At 40.6% G+C, this 18,141-nt stretch overlaps 1 protein-coding gene across 1 annotated transcript; it reads right to left on the bottom strand.

Moving 5' to 3' along the window:
* Positions 1–326: 326 nt before the first annotated feature.
* On the bottom strand, positions 327–1,747 carry LOC103175733 (somatostatin receptor type 2-like). The gene has a single exon (XM_007888905.2). The coding sequence runs from the start codon at positions 1,745–1,747 to the stop codon at positions 626–628; it is 1,122 nt and encodes a 373-aa protein (XP_007887096.1). The 3' UTR covers positions 327–625.
* Between the last annotated feature and the right edge of the window lie 16,394 nt (positions 1,748–18,141).

Below are 18,141 nucleotides of genomic sequence, written 5' to 3'. Positions count from 1 at the left end.
AACTGACTCTACATAGGAAGGTGGTGCTGAAAGCTTTTCCCTGTAAAATGAGGAAACTAGGATTTGCCTGTGAATGTGTTGTTAGGTGAATTTTAATACAGAGCGCAATTTAGTGATGTAGTCCAGTTCTTCTTATACATTGGACACTGGAACCACTGTACTTATTCACATTGTGTTGCATTAAAAGCATTTGGTATTTAGAATTATCTGCACAGATGTGTGATTTGATGTGACTTTACTTCCTAATTAAAGTTCAGCTTTATGCACAATATTTACAATGTGGGGGGGTGCAAAACAACAACAACAGATTACATTTGTATAACGCCTTTCACGTCAAGAGGACATTCCAAGGCTCTGGTCAGTCAGGGATTTGGAGCTCCTGTGTGTTCATATAATGGGTGACCTTGTGTTGCAATAGTTCATTATTATAACCGTATGATCTTTGCAAAATCATAACCCATTCTCAAGCCAAGGAGTATATACTTATTCTAACTCCATTCATTCAGGGCTCAACAGGACCCTTCTCCCAAACCAGGTTGGAAGTATTAGGTGTGACTGCAGAGAGCGCTGAGATATCATGTTGCTTGCTGAAGGGGGAGGGGGAGAACTGAATGAGTGACTCCATTCAAATACTGGTTTGGAGATCGTCCCCATTCAAGAGAGTTCGTTGGGTGTCTGTCACGTCTTGAAGCCGAGACTTGTCTTGCCTGCTGTCGCTGCGCTCTACCTCGTCGAAGCCAGCAACTTTTTTCAAACAAAGTACATTCTGAAAACTTTTCTTGAAATTGTCAGACAGGAAGGCGTAGAGGATGGGGTTGGCACAACTATTGGCGTAGGAGAGGATTACCACAAACTCGAAGATCCCCTTCATACCCCTGGTGAGTCTGAAGGACCGCGAGAGAGACACAAAGTTGATAATGTAGATTGGCAACCAGCAGAAGACAAAGACCACCACCACGATGGACACCATTTTGGTGACTTTCTTCTCTGACTTCTTGCGCTTGGAGGAGCCCACGCGAATTCCCGAAGCCTTCACCTTAACGATGATCATGAGGTAACAGAAGCAGATGATAGTCAAAGGCAGGAAAAAACCCAAGACAAAAGTGTAGATGATAAAAGCCACATTCCAGGCCTGGTTGGTACTTGGCCAGATGATGTTACAGCTGCCCTTTCCTTCGGAGGGCTGTATTCCGGAGTAGATCATGATGGGAAGGATGACCAACAGCGAGAGTATCCAAACTGCCCCGTTGATCAACTTGGCGACGTGTGGTTTGCGCCATTTAGACGACTTGATGGGATGGACCACGGCCAGAAACCTGTCGATGCTCATCACGGTCAGACAGAAAATACTGGTGAACTGATTGATGCCGTCCACAGTCATCTGGACCCTGCAGGTTGCCTGGCCGAAGGGCCAATAGGCCTTGGCCACTTGGATTGCCATGAAGGGCAGCCCCAACATGAAGAGTTCATCTGCTATGGCCAAGTTGAGGATGTAGATGTTCGTCACCGTCTTCATTTTGGCGTAGCGCAAGATGACATAGATGACTAAGGTGTTGCCGCTGAGTCCCACGACGCACACCACAAAATAGATAAAAGGGATGAACACACTGCCGCTCATGTCGTCAGGAGACCCAGTGGTGTTTTTGGAAGCATTGGAGAAAAGCTCTGTCGAGAAGTTGCCTCCTTCGTATGTGGCCAAAGCCCAATCGGCCGCTGTGGTGAACTGGAATGAGTTGTCCAACGCCATCTTATTTATTACTTTTTGGAACGATCCTCTTTTACACTTACTGACTGACCATTCTAAACCAACCTGAAGCAAAAGACAGTCTCAGTCATCAACTCATCACACACTATCGCACCCTATTTTATTGTTAGAATACCAATAATCCTTGCACTTGATATAGCGTCTTATCACATTGTTGAGCTGTCTCGAAGGCTTCACACAATATTACTGTAAAGTGAATTTATTCTATATTGTGGAGTCCTGTAGCTCACTGGTTAGAGCACTCGCTTTGCAAGCGAGAGACCTGAGTTCAATTCCAGGCAGGTCAGGGCGAAACCTTGGGCAAGTTTCCTTACTCCACACAGAGCCTAATAATAATCCCTCCAAAACCAAAAACAATAATAAATTGGTCATTTTCAATCTACGACTGTTTGTGGGACATTGCTGTGTGCAATTGGCTGCCGCGTTCGCCCACAAATATACAGTCAATTCACTTTACAGTGTGTTCTGTGAAGCGCTTTGGGACGTCCTCCCGACGTGAAAAGCGCTATATCAAATGCAAGGATTATTATTATTATTATTTTGTTGGGGTAAACGCGGCACGCAATTGCACACAGATGTGTCCCACAAACAGTCGTGGATTGAGTGACCAAATTATTATTGTTGTTTTTTGAACAGATTACTACTCCTGAAAAGCAAACAAATGTTAGAAACGAATAGTTATTTCAAAAGACTCAACCCAACACCCCCAAACCGCAGCACAGATTCCAACCGTACATTTTTTACGGCTCCTTTTGCTGACGAGGGGCTTGGTTGAGAGTTGCGCAGGGACTTGATTTAAGGTTCTACCAGTTCTCTGGTCTCACCCACAAAATATACAGTCAATTCACTTTACAGTATTATCTGTGAAGCGCCTTGAGATATCGACTCAAATGCAAGGATAATAATAATTTGTATTATCTTTTATGAACTCGAGGTTTTCCATACAGAGATCATTCAGATGATCATTTCATCCACACACAAAACATACAGTCAATTCACTTTCCAGTATATTGTGTGAAGCGCTTTGAGATGTCTCGAAGACGTGATAAGGTGCTGGATCAAAATGCAAGGATTATTATTTTGTTATTAGATACAGAGCGATCCACCAACAAGTTAACTTGTGAGACAGTGCTAATCAGATCAAGAATAGAATAATGAATATAGGAAATACCTTTGGCAACTCGGAACAGGAGAAACCCGACTTCAAATGCGGTGTGGCGCAGCAATAAATACTGAGGAACTTTTTAAAAATATATGTTCAGTATTAATGAAGCGAACAGCATGACTTTTTGCCGGGAGGAGGGCAGAAATTTGTTTGACCACAGGAGTATATCTGAGACAAACTCTTCTGCACTCCCCTCCCCTACATCTATACAAAACACACCCTTAGTCGAAGGAAGAATCAACTTTCTTAAAAGGCGAAATTCCGCTCCGAGTTGAAAAGCGAGCAAGACTCTCAACAGCGCAAAGCTTACGAGATCCAACATAGCTCTTCCAATACTGTACATATATCTTTCATCTGCTTTTTTTTTTAACATTACAAAAAAAAACTCAGGTGGTAGAACTGCTTGATACACCCGAGGAGCATACGGCAAACATTGGCGTGGGTCGGGATATGTTTTACAGGTCGATTTTAATGGCAAGTTATTTGCAAGAGAATAACCCACCACGCACACACATACATACACGCACACACACCTGTGGAATCCGTGTCAGACCCAGATCAGTGGAAGAACAGGAGAGGGGGCAAACGATTCTGTTTCACATGCACATACACCAGTGATATTTAAGTCTAGATTCCAAGCTATGAAGATCCCGACCACTCGCTCAATAAACCTAACGATAGAGGGAGAAAATAATTTAGGATTTTAACCAGGACTTGGTCAAACACTGTCTGTAATCCCCTTTTTAACCATAGTAAACCACAATAGCATTTAACCCTTTAAATCCCCCCCACTCCCACTACCACCACTACCACCTTCCTTTTTTTTCAATGTAAAACATTTTTTTTTGTGTGGGGGGGGGGGGGGGGGGGAAGAAAAAGAAAAGATAAGGTTGATTTAAATGGCTAAACTCAAACCGGTCCAATGCTGTGTAAAAAGCACTTGACTTACCTCTCTGGAAGCGAAGTGTGGGAGTCAGAAAGCAGCCAATGAACCAAACGCCAGTGACTTTCTTTTGGGAGGTTGAGATGGTCAGAAAAGAATAACCAGATCACAATCGCCATGGGTTTCAAATTCACACCGAGGTCTTTTTTTTTGGGGTGGGGGAATGGAAAAAAAATGCAGTCTAGTCTTTTTTTAACCTTCTTTCTCTGCCTCCCCAACCTGGAATCAATTGAGAGGAGGAGGAGGAGGGGTGAGGTGGTGAAAGGATGAAAGAGGAGAGAGACCCTGATAGACAATTATTTTTAAAAAAAAAGATTTCTCATCACTTTTTGTTTTGTTTTGCTCTCCAAAAACCCTCTCTCTTTGCATCACACACACACACACACTGTACACCCCCTGTACACCCCCCACCACCACCACCCCAAAAAAAATAAAGAGACTATCGTTGCAGAAGTTACAGAGCAAAGCCTCTGCAATGAGAAAGGAGGCTTTTTTTTGGGGGGGGGGGGGGGGGGGGGGGTGGAGTGGGGGGTTAAAAAGAAGGTGGAAAAAGACTTTCAGCCCTGAAACAGCGAAGGGCAGAAGAAAAGACGTGGATTTTTGCGATCAGGGCTATTTTTTTTGTTGGGGAGGGGGTGTTGGGAGGAGGGGATGAAGCAGCCTCGAATGTTGCACACACGATGGAGCCAAAGCGATGGCTGTGACAGATCCTCAGCTGTTGTTAAATATCTGCGACGTTTCTAACGTATCCCTTACGTCAGGTTCCACACAGAGAGAGAGAGAGGGAGGGAGGGAGGAGGGAGGGAGGGAATGAGAGAGAGAAAGAGAGAAAGAAAGAAAGAGAGAGAGAGAGAGAGAGGTACAGAGGCAACTGGTCAGTTACTCCGCAAATCACTGCAACTGAGAGCAGATCAGCTTTGCAAACAGTGAGAAATCCACAGAGAAATACCATCGTTTCCATTATATATATACACACACACACACACACATATATATATATATGCACTTCTATATATATATACATATACATATACATATGTATTCTTATATCAATGCCACAAATGCAACGATTATTGTCGTTGGTGTTCGTTATTACTGTTGGTATTTCTGTCGGTGCATAAGACAAAACACATGGGATTTATTTGTCCACCTTTTCCTGTTCGTGCAATGAAATAATTACCCCCTCGGCTGCCGATTCTTACCCCCCGGGTACTGTCCAGCACATTCAAACCCGGGTTCAGTGGCTCAAAACCATTTCAAAGGCGTAATGATTGATTGATTGATTGATTGATTGATTGATTGATTGATTGATTGATTGATTGATTGATTGATTAAATGAACACTTAGGTATGTGCTGCCTGTGACTGGGAGAGGGCACCGTCTGCTGATGCATTGGCAGTGGTCGGTGTTCCCATTGTCACTTCGATATATTTTGTTCCCAAACGTTAAGAGTTCAGGAAAATGAGCTTCGAAATATTAAATTAAATCACAATCCATTGATGGCCACTGAGCAGATCTGTTTCTGTTAAAACCCACGGGGGGGGGGGGGGGGGGGAGCGATTGGGGGCACTGTTTGGCTCATTTAAGTGTCTTTGAGAGGAGGAATAGTTCTCTCCCTCTATCCTCACCCCCTCACACCCCCCAAAAAAAAAATCTTGATGCAAATGAATCCAAAAATGTCACTTCATCACCAAAAAAAAAGCAAGTGATGGTGGTAGAGATATCACCTCGTTTGCGCCACCTGCGCTTGAAACACTGCATAAAAGTGGAGTTCTATTGCTTTACCAAATAAAAAATAAAAATAAAAATAATAATAAAAATAAAAATAAAAATAAAAATAATAATAATAATAATAATAATAGTGGGGAGAAAATAATACACCCGAGGGGGAGAGGCAGAGGTTTAATGGTTACTTTGGGGGCAGTGGTTTCAAGTGGGTGGAGGAGTTTTGCTGTGATATTTAGGTGCAGGAGATTAAAGAATGGACACACACACACATATATAATATATATATATATATCTTTTGTGTGTGTGTATATATATATACACATAAAGGATCCATCTCTGTGGCCAGAGTCGTGAAGAACAAGGAGATAAATCCTTTGGGGATATATTTTTTTCTCTCGAGAAATTAGCTTAGGTTTCTTTTTCTCTTTCTTTCTCTCTTTCTTTCTTTCTCTCTCTCTTTCTTTCTTTCTTTCTTTCTTTCTTTCTTTCTTTCTCTCTCTCCCTCTCTCTTACTGCACGTCAGACCAGAGGGGCAAACCTGAGAGAGGTAAAGACAACCGCTGGAAAGATGATGGGAAGCAAAATCGGGTGGTGCTGCGATATGGATTTTTTAAAATTATTTTTTAAATTAAATTGAAATAATTGATCTGGAAAAATTTTTTTTTTTTTTTTGGAGGGGGGGGATTCTGTTGAATGCAATTGCATTGCCTTAAGCCAAGTAATATACAAAGCGTCTCAGGTACACAACAGCAGGGATTCATACCAATGTTATTAAGCAAACAATTACTTTGGGGAGGTGGGAGGTGGTTGCAAAATCCTTCGTGATATCATTATTGCCACTCAGTGCAATTCACTGACTTCAGTTGCCAGTCTCGTAAGCAGTGGGTATTTCCTTAAGTACACAACAGTGTCCTAATTATTAACTATATTAAGCCCTCGGAATTGTCAGCCAGTAGTGAACTGCCTAACGTCCTCCAACCATAATATTTGATCTTAATTTTGCTTTAAAGGGGCCACCTGTAACCACTGCTCAAGGATAAGGTAATACAGTACTTATTTAGCCATGGATTCAACTTAACGGGTGCTTAGAACTTAGAAAAATATTAAATAAAAATAATTTCGTCACTTAATCCACGACTGTTTGTGGGACGCTGCTGTGCGCAATTGGCTGCTGAGTTTCTCTCCCACATAATATTACAGTCAATTATTTTTTCGGTATTTTCTGTGAAGGACTTGGAGATGTCTCAATGATGCGATAAGCATTGTATCAAACAAAAAGACTATTATAACTTGGTTAGGTTCCTTCCACCTGAATTACAGAGAGATGCACTTCTGTGCTGTATTAGGCATCAGGAAAGGATTGCTAACAGGACTGCATATGGGGTTTAAAGACCTGACTGGATTGCAATGGAACCAGAAGCAAGAGGGGATGTACAATCCTTTTTGGAAGTGGGTATTTGCTATAACAGGTTCCGGTGGACTGAATTTTCAACATTCACTCACTCTTTGGAGCTCTTTGTATTTGGGAATGTAAATATCTGGGGAGGTGGAGGAGAAGGTCTTTTGCTTTGTTTTGTTCTAGATAGGAACGGGTTAATTGGGTTTGTATAAGTTCCGTAAAGGAGAGTGGGAGTTTTATTGCGCTCGCTTGGCAAAGAGCAAACTGTCCACAGTTTATAGCCTGGGGTTACCATGGCAAAGTGTTCTGGGTACTTGTCCTTATGACCCACCGGTTTAGGCGCTGTGAGTATTAAAATTGGAAATTTGAGCAATATGCAAACAGCAGGCCCATTGATACGTACCTTCTGCAGAGAATGGGAACTTGGACAAACTGAAGCCGTTTATCCGAGAAAACATGGCCACATCTGCTGATGCCGGAGCGCGGTGTGTTGTAAAGGTCAGGCAAGAAGCTAACACATGCAGTCAGTCCGTTTCCCTGACGTCAGCCTCAAAACCTAAGTGTCTTGGCAACCTCACTGTTTCATGAGGCTTTTTGTTGGTAGTGCATACAATGGCTTCTGCTTGCTTTTACAACAACAACAACAAAATTACTTTCACATCGAGAGGATGTCTCAAGGCACTTTACCTACTGCTGGTACCAAGGTTGTTGCCATTTGCCCATAAAATCCACTTTACAGTGTATTCTGTGAAGCTCTGTGAGATTTCTCGATGACATGTTAAGGCGCTACACCAAATGCAAGGATTATTATTATTGTTTTATTTTTGCTTCAGTAATGGTCCCAGAACATTTTTTTTAACAACATACTGAGCAGAACGGATGGGGCGGTGGTTGTGTGTGGGGATATCCTTCATATTTGCAATATGGCACAGTTTGACTGAATTGCTAAAAACAGCAGGACAAGAGGGCGCAGGGTCAGGATTGTGAGGACAAATTTCAAATCTTGTAAAACAATATTTTCAGGTGTTGGTTCTTGCCAACCCGCACTCAATACTTTCCGGAATTAGGTAAGCAGGATGTGTCCCTCCGGGGAGAGAGTACGCATTCCATTCCAACAATCTTTCTCTGGAATTTCGATGAGTAGGTGGGACGCATGGAATTCTCAGTTTGGTTTGGATACTCTTAAGCATGGGGATGGGGTTTCCGCTTGTGTCAGACACCCGGCTGACCAAATATATATTATATATATATATATATATAATGTTTTACACATTCAACTGGTGGACAGGGTTCCCAAGATAGGTGGTTGTGGACACTGGACTCCTGTAAGAAAGATTTTACTTTGGGAAAGGTAGTTGGGTTGTTTTCGTGGAAGGAGGAGATAAAATTACCCAACTAAGCCAAACAAGGGGTCTTCTTCAACTGAATTTGTTTTGTGTCAGTGATAGTGAAGGGGTGGGTTTGTTGCATTTTTAGTTTCTCAATAGGTTAGGTGGCAGGCAGCAACATTGATGACATGACTAAAGTACTGTAATGTTGCATTATTCCAACATTATGTTCAGTCTTTTTCTTTTCCACCTATTTAGTAATTGGATGAAGCAATGAATCCATTTGAAAGAATCTTAAAACCATTTGACAGGATTAAAATATAGAGTTATTTTTACATTTAAAGGCTGTGAAGCGCTTTGAGACATCTCGAAGACATGATAAGGCATCATATCAAATGCTTCTAAACTGTAATGACCCCGCCACCTCTTGGCTTTTTTTTTCACTGGGATTGGGACGTTTTGTCTACGTTTGGCTTGCTCGCCAGCTGATGTCTGATATGTTTCCCAATAAAAACGGTTCGTGTTATTATAAAATATCTGGAGTGTTGGGTTAAAAAATCATTGGAATCAAGCGCTTCAAACAATGCTGGAACCACTTGTTCTGTGAAGACTGTCCTAAGGAAGTTAGCCAGCACGCAGAGAGAAGGCGAAATGACATGCAGTTAAAAAGATGAAAACTATTAACTTTCAAAAGGGAATTGGATATTTGCTTGAAAAGGAAACAAATTGCAAAGGCCATGGGGAAAGAGTGGGGGAGTGGGACTAACAGACATGATGGACCTAATGGCCTTCTTCTGTGCTGTAAGATTCTATGATTCTATCTTGGTTTCTTGGCAAGTCAATTTGAAACACTGTGAATGTCCCATAAAAAATAGCAATTTTTAAAGCGTAAAATTAGACATTTTTGTAAAACGTGTGGATTCTGGATTCAGTTTAAATGCTTCAGTGCATCTATCAATCTTATGGAGACCAATTAAAAGCCACAGCACATGGCTACTAAGCACTGCAATATATTTGGTTAGATAAGAGTTCCAAATAGTAAAGGTGGCTCCCATGTTTAGAAAAAGTAATATCACAAAAAGATATGGTGACAAGATAGGTGGGATATTCCGTGGAAAGATTTCTCTTCCCTCCATCATTAGAACATGTCAATGCTCTCTGTGCAAGCCACTTAAAATTTCCCCCAATCCCACACACACAGGTCAAATGCCACAATGGAATTACTGATTCATATGACATTAATCCATTCAGTTAATAAACTGGGTGTTCTTCAGTAAAACCACAAAAAAACAGACAGCATTAATTCCAAATGGAAAACAGTACGTCTTAAACATTGTAGTAAATGGGTCAAACCCATTTCTGTTGACAGTTGATAGAACTGGATTGATCTAAGAGCTTGCAACTCTCTTGATTATGCACGTCTGGCAAAGGCACCCGGTCACCATCAATCACACGAATAACTGTACCGCACAGAAAGTATAAAGTATTAGAAAGTCCAGTGTCTCGTAGGAAAGTAGAGCACCGCAGAATCTCACTGCTGCGAGAGAGAGAAAAAAAGATAAGAGGCAGGTGTCATCCTTTTGTCAATTGGTCTGGATTTAGATGCGGAGTTGTGGGTACCAATTCCAATGTGTACAGTCAATGTCTCATCCATTTACTGTACTTTACAATTTAGTTGAGTTCAGCATTTCTGTACAATTCTGAAAATGTTGTGTCCCTCCTTCTGTACAAAGAGACACTACCAGAACATCCAGACAAGGATAGGAATGCTTCCTCCCCAATCAAATGCACAGGTGGTGGCGAAATGTAGAGGTATTGCAGTAATTTGCAGCACTGGATTGATCCCAACTGCAAGTCAGTTTCAACAGTTAAGACACCAGGTGGCGAGATTTGCTATGTTGGGGATGTACCCATTTCAGAGGTGCAGGGGAAGGTTGGTGGACTCAATTAGCAGGCAAGCTAAGCTTCCCATTAACTATTATTATTATTATTATTATATAACTACTCATGGGATAGGTTTGACAATACTTGTTCGCCTCAGGCTTTTCTTTGCTGAATGGGGGAAATACCCTGCATATCATACCCTTCGAATGATATCAGTAGAGTGCAAAAAAAAGTCTACGACGTCACTTATCTCTCCTGGCTTCAGCAGGAATGTCCTTACCCTCACATTTTCTGTGGAATATTGTACTGATAGTCATTCTCATCCTGCTACTACTTTCATGTTGTAAATAATTAATTTCTGGGTTAAAGCTGAAACGAACTTTTGCGTGTCAAGTGTGAAGGGCAATGTTATGAATGTGATTATTTTAGTGTATCACACTGAATCATTCATTCATTCAAATTATAATACTCTTTTTAATGTAATTCCAGCAGGGGGGTTGTGGGAGTAATAAATCGTTACTGCCAGCACCATATCTGTATGGAATAAGTAAATATAAATGAAAAGTAAACTATAATGTGAGTTCGCTGAAGGCTGATATTAAAAAGGATTTGGTATTGATCTGTTTGGTTGAATGGCATCATTGTATTGCTCTTGATGCACCTCCCGATATCGGCAGGTCTTTTGAACACTGCAATTTCCTGGTCAATATTTACAAGGAGCAAATTATTATTTTTAAAAATGTACAAAATTGTGTCGAAAAATGTCTGTGTGCACAGCAGTGTCCTACAAACAGTTGTGGATTGAGTGACCAAATTATTGTTTGTTTATATAATATATTATCTGCCACTTTCCCGGTAATGTGAGAAACTCAATGACTTGTAAATTTTGTTTCCCGCTTTGAATGCAATTTGGAGCTTAATTAAATTTAGAAGAAACACATCTTTCACTCTGCGATGTTTAATCGGTTAACAACAATTGGTGTTTTGTGATTTCTACAGCCAGTCAAACACAGCTAGATAAATTATCCACGTGTAGGGCTGCAAATCCCTCAAGTAATGAGTAGGTTTGAATTTGTCTTATTTTACTCTAATCAAAGTAGCATTATTCCACAGCAGATTTAAATGTCCTTGGCCCATGCTAAGCTAGAGCTGCAGAAAATGCCATTCTGCTTATTTGCAAGTTATCTTAATTATTATTGAATAATGAGAATGAAATTCAGTTCAATTGAGTAATGAAAATGCCCTACTCAGTTTAGTCCCTTAGCTCAGTAAACCGTTGTTTTGCTACACTCCCAGGCAAGCAAATGGGTGGCAACCATCCACTTATCATAGAATTATACAGCACAGAAGAAGGCCGTTCGGCCCATTGTGTCTGTGCAGGCTCTTTGAAAAGAGCTATCCAATTCAATCCCACTGCCCCGCTCTCTCCCCATATCCCTGCAAACTTTTCCTCCCCAAATAATCATGCCACAGGACAGATTGGCAGGAATTTGGGAGGCTAAAGGAGACAGTTACACAGCACACATTGGGTCAATGCAAACCAGCATTTGTATTCTCATTGACACAAGGCAATTAGCATCATCCCTGAACCCGTGTAAATTCCACACTTTGCTTGGAATGTGAGATCACCCAAAACTGGCAGTTACACAAAAAAAAACTTCCATGTTTCTAAGGACAGAAAAGAACAGATAGATGTTCAGCTTCTAACCTCCGCATAATTGGAATCTAATGAGCAGAACTCTGCCTTGTGTGTGTTCTGAGCTTGCCCCGAATTAGACCAGACCGCTTTAACATGGGACTCGTTTCTCATTGCTAATCACGCTCTTATCTGATCATTGAATATTGTTCTGTGTTAGTTACGGTTGAATACATTATTATAAAAACAGAAAAAGAAAGTAAATTCTGTGCAACGGAATTTTCCAAGAAAATAGACTAGCATAAGGCACACACCTGACGGTGCTTGGTTCAGTATTAACCTTAACAATAAAAGGACACTGCCGTTATATTCTGTATATTCTATTATTAGTATAAATTCTGGCACTAACTAACACTAAGACTTTTTTTTACTGTTATATTAAAAAATCTGCACCTTTCTTCAGCTAATCACCCCCACTGAATGGTATCAGCCCTGCCATTAACCCACGGGGTGACTTCCACTTTCAGCTCTACCAGTCTGGGAGGGGAGAGGGTGAGACACCACACGTGGATCAAACACTTACCATATTGGGAAGGAAAATGATAGTTAACCTGTGCCTCTAATGCTTTCATCTCTTGGTTGGCTCCAAGTGGTTAGATAGAGTTGGTGATAGACCTTCCTCACCAGAGAAGGCATTATAGTAAAGGAAAGGGGGGGCGGACGTAATAAATGACTTACATATACAATAAATAATGGGTTCAGTTGGAAACCGGTCTAGTATTTTGGCTCAGTTGTTCATCACGGAGCTCCATCGTCACAACTCTATCCATCTAATTTGAGTCTACGCTACACTGACAGAAAGCATGAGGAAAATTACAATATTGCATCTGACACCACATAACTCTCGGGGTTGCTTGCAGCGATTAGCAGGACACACAACTGCATTAACAACGTGACCAGTCTTTATTAATGAGTTTAAAGTGGCATTTTGTGCAAAGAGTTTCTACGTAGGCTTGAATGTCTTAGGTGTAATTAATCTTTTTGTTTAAAATGAGACTGTGTAAACCACACTGCTCTTTTAAATTATACGTTACACCGCCTCAGTCTTCGATAAACCTCTACTTTTTCCTCTAAATACAGGATTGTCAAATTTCACCATTTCTGCTGCTGAATGTAAATGTTTTCAATTATTTCTTGGTATTTTGATTAAGTGCGGACTTTGATGGAATATCACACAAGTCCAACCAATAGGGACCATTAATTGTGTCCTTGACTTACTTACTTTATTGTCAGTAAAGATAATTACATGTTCACCAAATTAAAACCTTAATAATGAGCGGCTGCTGAAGTCGAACAAAATGAATCGCATTAATTCAAAACGATTTACTGTATTATGCAAATGTTACTGGCTTCAAAAGATTTATTTGTTACATGACTTGGGTCATTCTGACCACTCAACAATGCAGTAAAAAGTAGTTTAGCTCAGCTATTTGAGTTTGGTGTTCTGATATTTTTCTTTTATTAATATAAAAAGTAGATTTGTTTTGCGGATTTACCTTCAGTGCAACAGCATAAAATATCCAATAATAGTAATAATCTTTGCATTTGATATAGCGCTTTTCAAGTCTTCTAGACGTCTCAAAGCGCTTCACAGGATATACAGTAAAGTGAAATGACTGTACATTTGTGGGTGAAACGCGGCAGCCAATTGCGCACAGCAGTGTCCCACAAACAGTTGTGGATTGAGTGACCAAATTTTTTTTTTAAGGATTGTTATTCTCTGAAAGTGATCCGCCAATCGACTAACAAACGGGTTCCTTCTTACTTCTAAGTAAACAGAGGTGTGTGGAGTAAGGAAACTTGCCCAACATTTTGCCCTGCCAGGAATCGAACCCAGGTCTCTCACTTGCAAGGCGAGTGCTCTAGCCACTGAGCTACAGGTCTCCAGGACTATGCACACATGTAACCTGGAGTCAAAAGTATCCCAACTTTTGCAACTGTTAAAATGCGCTCAAACATTTGCCTAACCTGTGAGAGTTTGCTTCGTGTAGTGTGTATATTAATAGGAATAAAGGTAAATGTAAAAGGCACTGCTAATGATAACAGCTGGGCGTTACATGTCATATCACGGGTGTAATGTGCAGCCAGTACCTGCCCAACAGAAACAATAGTGGAGGAGAAATGAGGGCAGGGAAATAGAGAGAGGCAAGAATAAAATCAGCCTGCCCTTTCCTCTGGCTGGCTGTAGCTTGGCAGAATCAAAGGCATAATTCAAGTTGAAAGGCAGTCATTTGACCCGAAGGGAAGATAATTAATTTCAGATGGCCTTGCCACTATCCACTTTATATCACTGTACGTTTGTCATTTGCACGTTTTTAAATGTTTTAACTTCGGGGGATGGGGTGAGGGGTGTGGGGGGGGTGGGGGTGGATGGAATACAATGTGCGCTGGCAGTTCTGTACAAGCTGTACAACGTTAATCCAAGTGTAACTACACTTAGCCTGTTTAAACCTATCTGCTCCATTACCAGTGCCTCTTTAGAGATTGAGGTATGCTCTCATTAAAGTTACTGAACTTCGCTTTGAACCAGCAACAGTCACATTAAGTAGCACATAAAGTATGACCTTCAGTAATACTGTTGTGTTGTTTGACTGAATTGGGGCGCTTCAGTCTCAACATATCAACCACTAAGTTCTTGGCATTCACAATGAAGCTGATAGTGGGGTATATATATACATATATATATTTACTGTGTATATACATAGGGTTTGCACAAGCTTGGCAGCAATGGATGAATTGGTTGTCATGGACCATCACTGATTTGGAGCATTGCCCACACATCTTTTTGGACTTGAAGATGGAGTGTTTAAAAAAAAGTTAAAGTTGGCTGCTTTTGTGATTCCTTAACCCCTCCTTTTCTCTCGGCAAACAGCATGCCAAATGGAAAAGAACTTACTGCTTAACTCCATCCTTTGGTTCAGTTTTCAATCGCATTCTCACTAAACCCTTAAACTTTAAGACTAAGATTTCAGATGGTTAGACTCCAGCAGTTACCCGCAATGCACGCTCTGGGGTCCCCGAGTCTTAGTCCCTGCCAACCTGCGCCTAATACTTTCCGGAATTAGGTAAGCAGGATGCATCCCTCCAGGGAGAGAGAGAGTATTCCATTCCAACAATCTATTTCTGGAATTTCAATGTCTAGGTGCCTGGAATTCTCAGTTTGGTTTGGATTCTCTTAAGCGCGGTGATGGGTTTCAGCATGTGTCAGACACCTGGCTGACCAAACCAAATATAAGACTAAGATGACAGGGTTAAGTTCCCAGCTATAACTCAAAGCAGTGATCATTAAAGGTCCCAAGTATCAATTGCTTTTTCCTGGCTGCATTTGATGGTTGTGGATCCAAAGTATAGCCGGCGCCCCAACTCTCTGAATAATGAACGACTCATACAGGATGAAATGAACCAAACTGTGCTGATCCAAACTAAATTTACATTTTTAGCTGCTCAGATGACTTAGCACAGTCGCTTCAGAGCAGATCGGCTGTACAGGTGGTTCCCACGGTCAGTGCAGTCCATTAAATTAATGGTCAGTTTCGTTCTGATGTTTTTTATTTTAAAAAAACTTGAGGGTAGAGACGTGACAATATTCAGAAACTCACGCAACTGCCTCCCAGATTTAGTAGAGATATTTACGATAACTGAGTGTGCCTTGGCAAACGAGGATAATTCCCACCAATATATAAAAGGGAGATAATCACAGGGATCGGGCAAACAAAAACAAAACACCCTCTGGGCCCTAACCACAAGATCTCAAAACAAGCAGCTGGGCTTGTACGTAAGATTGAATTCTATCTCCCCTCATTCCTAGCAATATAAAATATCTTATCTGGTCTGGAGTAAGATTTGAAGAATTTCTAATGCAGTTTAGCCCAAGCTAAGGAGATAATGCCGTGCTTTCTGATACTTAGATGTAGACCCTTCATCAGACTGTGAATTGGATGTCATTTCCCATGCGCAGTGACTAACTAGATAATAATTACAGATTATGATGGAAGAGCTGTTGTCTATATGACAAGAGTGCAGTCAGTGGTCACTTTACTGAACACAGATTTATCTTTACGTTGAACCTTACAGACTTGGATCTGAGGCAGGATCGTGCCAAGAAATTTGCCAGGACCATATTATGTACCTAGGTGCAAATAAGAGTAAACTCTCTCCTGCCCACCCCCCCCCCCCCCACACACACACACGCCCTGAATGTACACCTGCATTTAGTTCAAAGATCAATATCTAATTTAGTACAATATTGATCTAATTTCCTGAATTAATCTGGAGACCAAATACGCATTCTCCCTCTGGGGGCTTGTATTGATTTTTAAACGCATGACCAGCGTTTACTCAAGCTGGTTTCATCCATTAACAGATTAATCTTCCAACACATGAACATATTTTTTTTTTTAAAATTCTGTTGTAACTTTTGAATTATTAAATAAAAGTGTACGTACAACTCAACTGCTTCAAGAATTAAAATTTCTTGGCACATTGCACAACCAAAACCACTCAATCAAATAACATCTGTCATTTAAGGTGCAAGTCTGGCACAGTTGGTAGCAGTCTATTAAGGTGCGGGAGTGATAGGGTGGATGCTGCATTGCCGGAGGTCAGTCCTCCAGTCATAATGTTAAACCGAGGACTTGTCTGCTTGTGCGCTTCTTTAAAGATCCCATGGTACTATTGAAAAAGAGGAGGGTGTTTCTTCAAGCCAACCGTTCTCCGAAAAAATCAATCAACAACAACTTGCATTTATATAGCGTACCCCACACAGGGCAGCATCTCAGAGAGGTTAATCATTTGTGTCTTTGCTCTTTGTGGTACATTGCTAGGCACAAAATTGGATGCTGTTTTTCCTACAAATACATAGTCACTGCACTTTACAATGCAGTTCTATGAGACAATGTGATGACAAACAACAAATTACATTTGTATGTAGCGCCTTTCATGTCGAGAGGACATCCAAGGCGCTGGATTTGTACCCGAGCTGGGGTTTGGGATCAGGAGATGTGGAGAGCAGGGAGGGAAGAGTTAGGAGGGTGACCAAAGGCGAGGTCGAAGAGGAAGGTTTTGAAATGGGCCTTAAAGGAGGGAAGGGAGGTGGCGAGGCGAAGGGACTGTGGGATAGAGTTCCAAAGGGTGGAGGCAGAAAGGCTGAAGGGCCTAAGACAAGGCACTCTTTAAAATACAAGTATTATTATCTACCAAACTAATATTCAGTAAACTTAGAAAACAGATCACTGTTAAAATGAGTATATACAGAATTAATAAAGGAAAATAAACAGCAACGATATCTTTATGATGTAAGTGTCGGGATAAACTGGCAGAAAGACTAACATTGCATCCATTAGACCAAAGTTCTGTTTGGATCAAGTTGCATTTGTCTGCAATGTTTTGGAATAAAGTGAGGTTAGTCTATTAATAATTATTTTAATCGATTGATTTTCCCTAGTAGCAAAAGCAATTTCCCACAGAAATGAACATGAAAAGCATCTGACAAAAACACAGCACTCTAATAGTTCCTAGACTAAGTAAATTTATTTTTATTTTATTTTGTATGTTTACAATTTCATTAAACAGCTCTAAAAAAGTATGTTTAAACAAACACTAGGCAATAAGCACAATAAACCCTGAAAATATTTAATGTTTACTGAGAGGTGTCTTTACAAGACAAATGTAATGAATATTTTGCAAATCCTCCAAAAAAATAAGTCATGTTTACAAGTTTATTTTATTTAGGAAGGCATTAACGATGAAATATAACTCAAGCTATTTATTCCGGATCACTTTAAAAAACAAACAAACTGCTATTTTTAAAAAAATTCAAAGGGCCCAATATAATTTACAAGTACAAACAAGTTTTAGTCACTCCTTCATTAAACAAAACTGCTGGTGAATGAATATAGAATTCACAGCCAATGTATATTCACCCCACCTTACACTTGAGATGTACATTCCAGTCAAACAATATCGAGAGTAAATGAATTTAGAACACAAACCATGAATGTTTTAAGGTCCTTAGCCCTAAATGCAAGATACACTTGAGATAAATGCTTCTGTTTATATTTTGCTGCTTTGGAACCTAATTTAGTATAATCACAACACACTCCACCCAACTAACGCGTTCACACAAACTTCCCTTTAATCTGATACTGTTAACTGTCAAAATTATATGTTTTGCTCACAAAATACACATTCACTTCACAGTGTACTCTGTGAAGCGCTTTGGGACGTCCTCCCGA

The sequence above is a fragment of the Callorhinchus milii genome, unplaced genomic scaffold (genome assembly GCF_018977255.1).
Source record: "Callorhinchus milii isolate IMCB2004 unplaced genomic scaffold, IMCB_Cmil_1.0 Scaffold20, whole genome shotgun sequence".
NCBI classification, from domain to species: Eukaryota; Metazoa; Chordata; class Chondrichthyes; order Chimaeriformes; family Callorhinchidae; genus Callorhinchus; species Callorhinchus milii.
The sequence above is the reverse complement of the archived record's forward strand: the minus strand, read 5'-3'. Positions and strand labels throughout refer to the sequence as shown.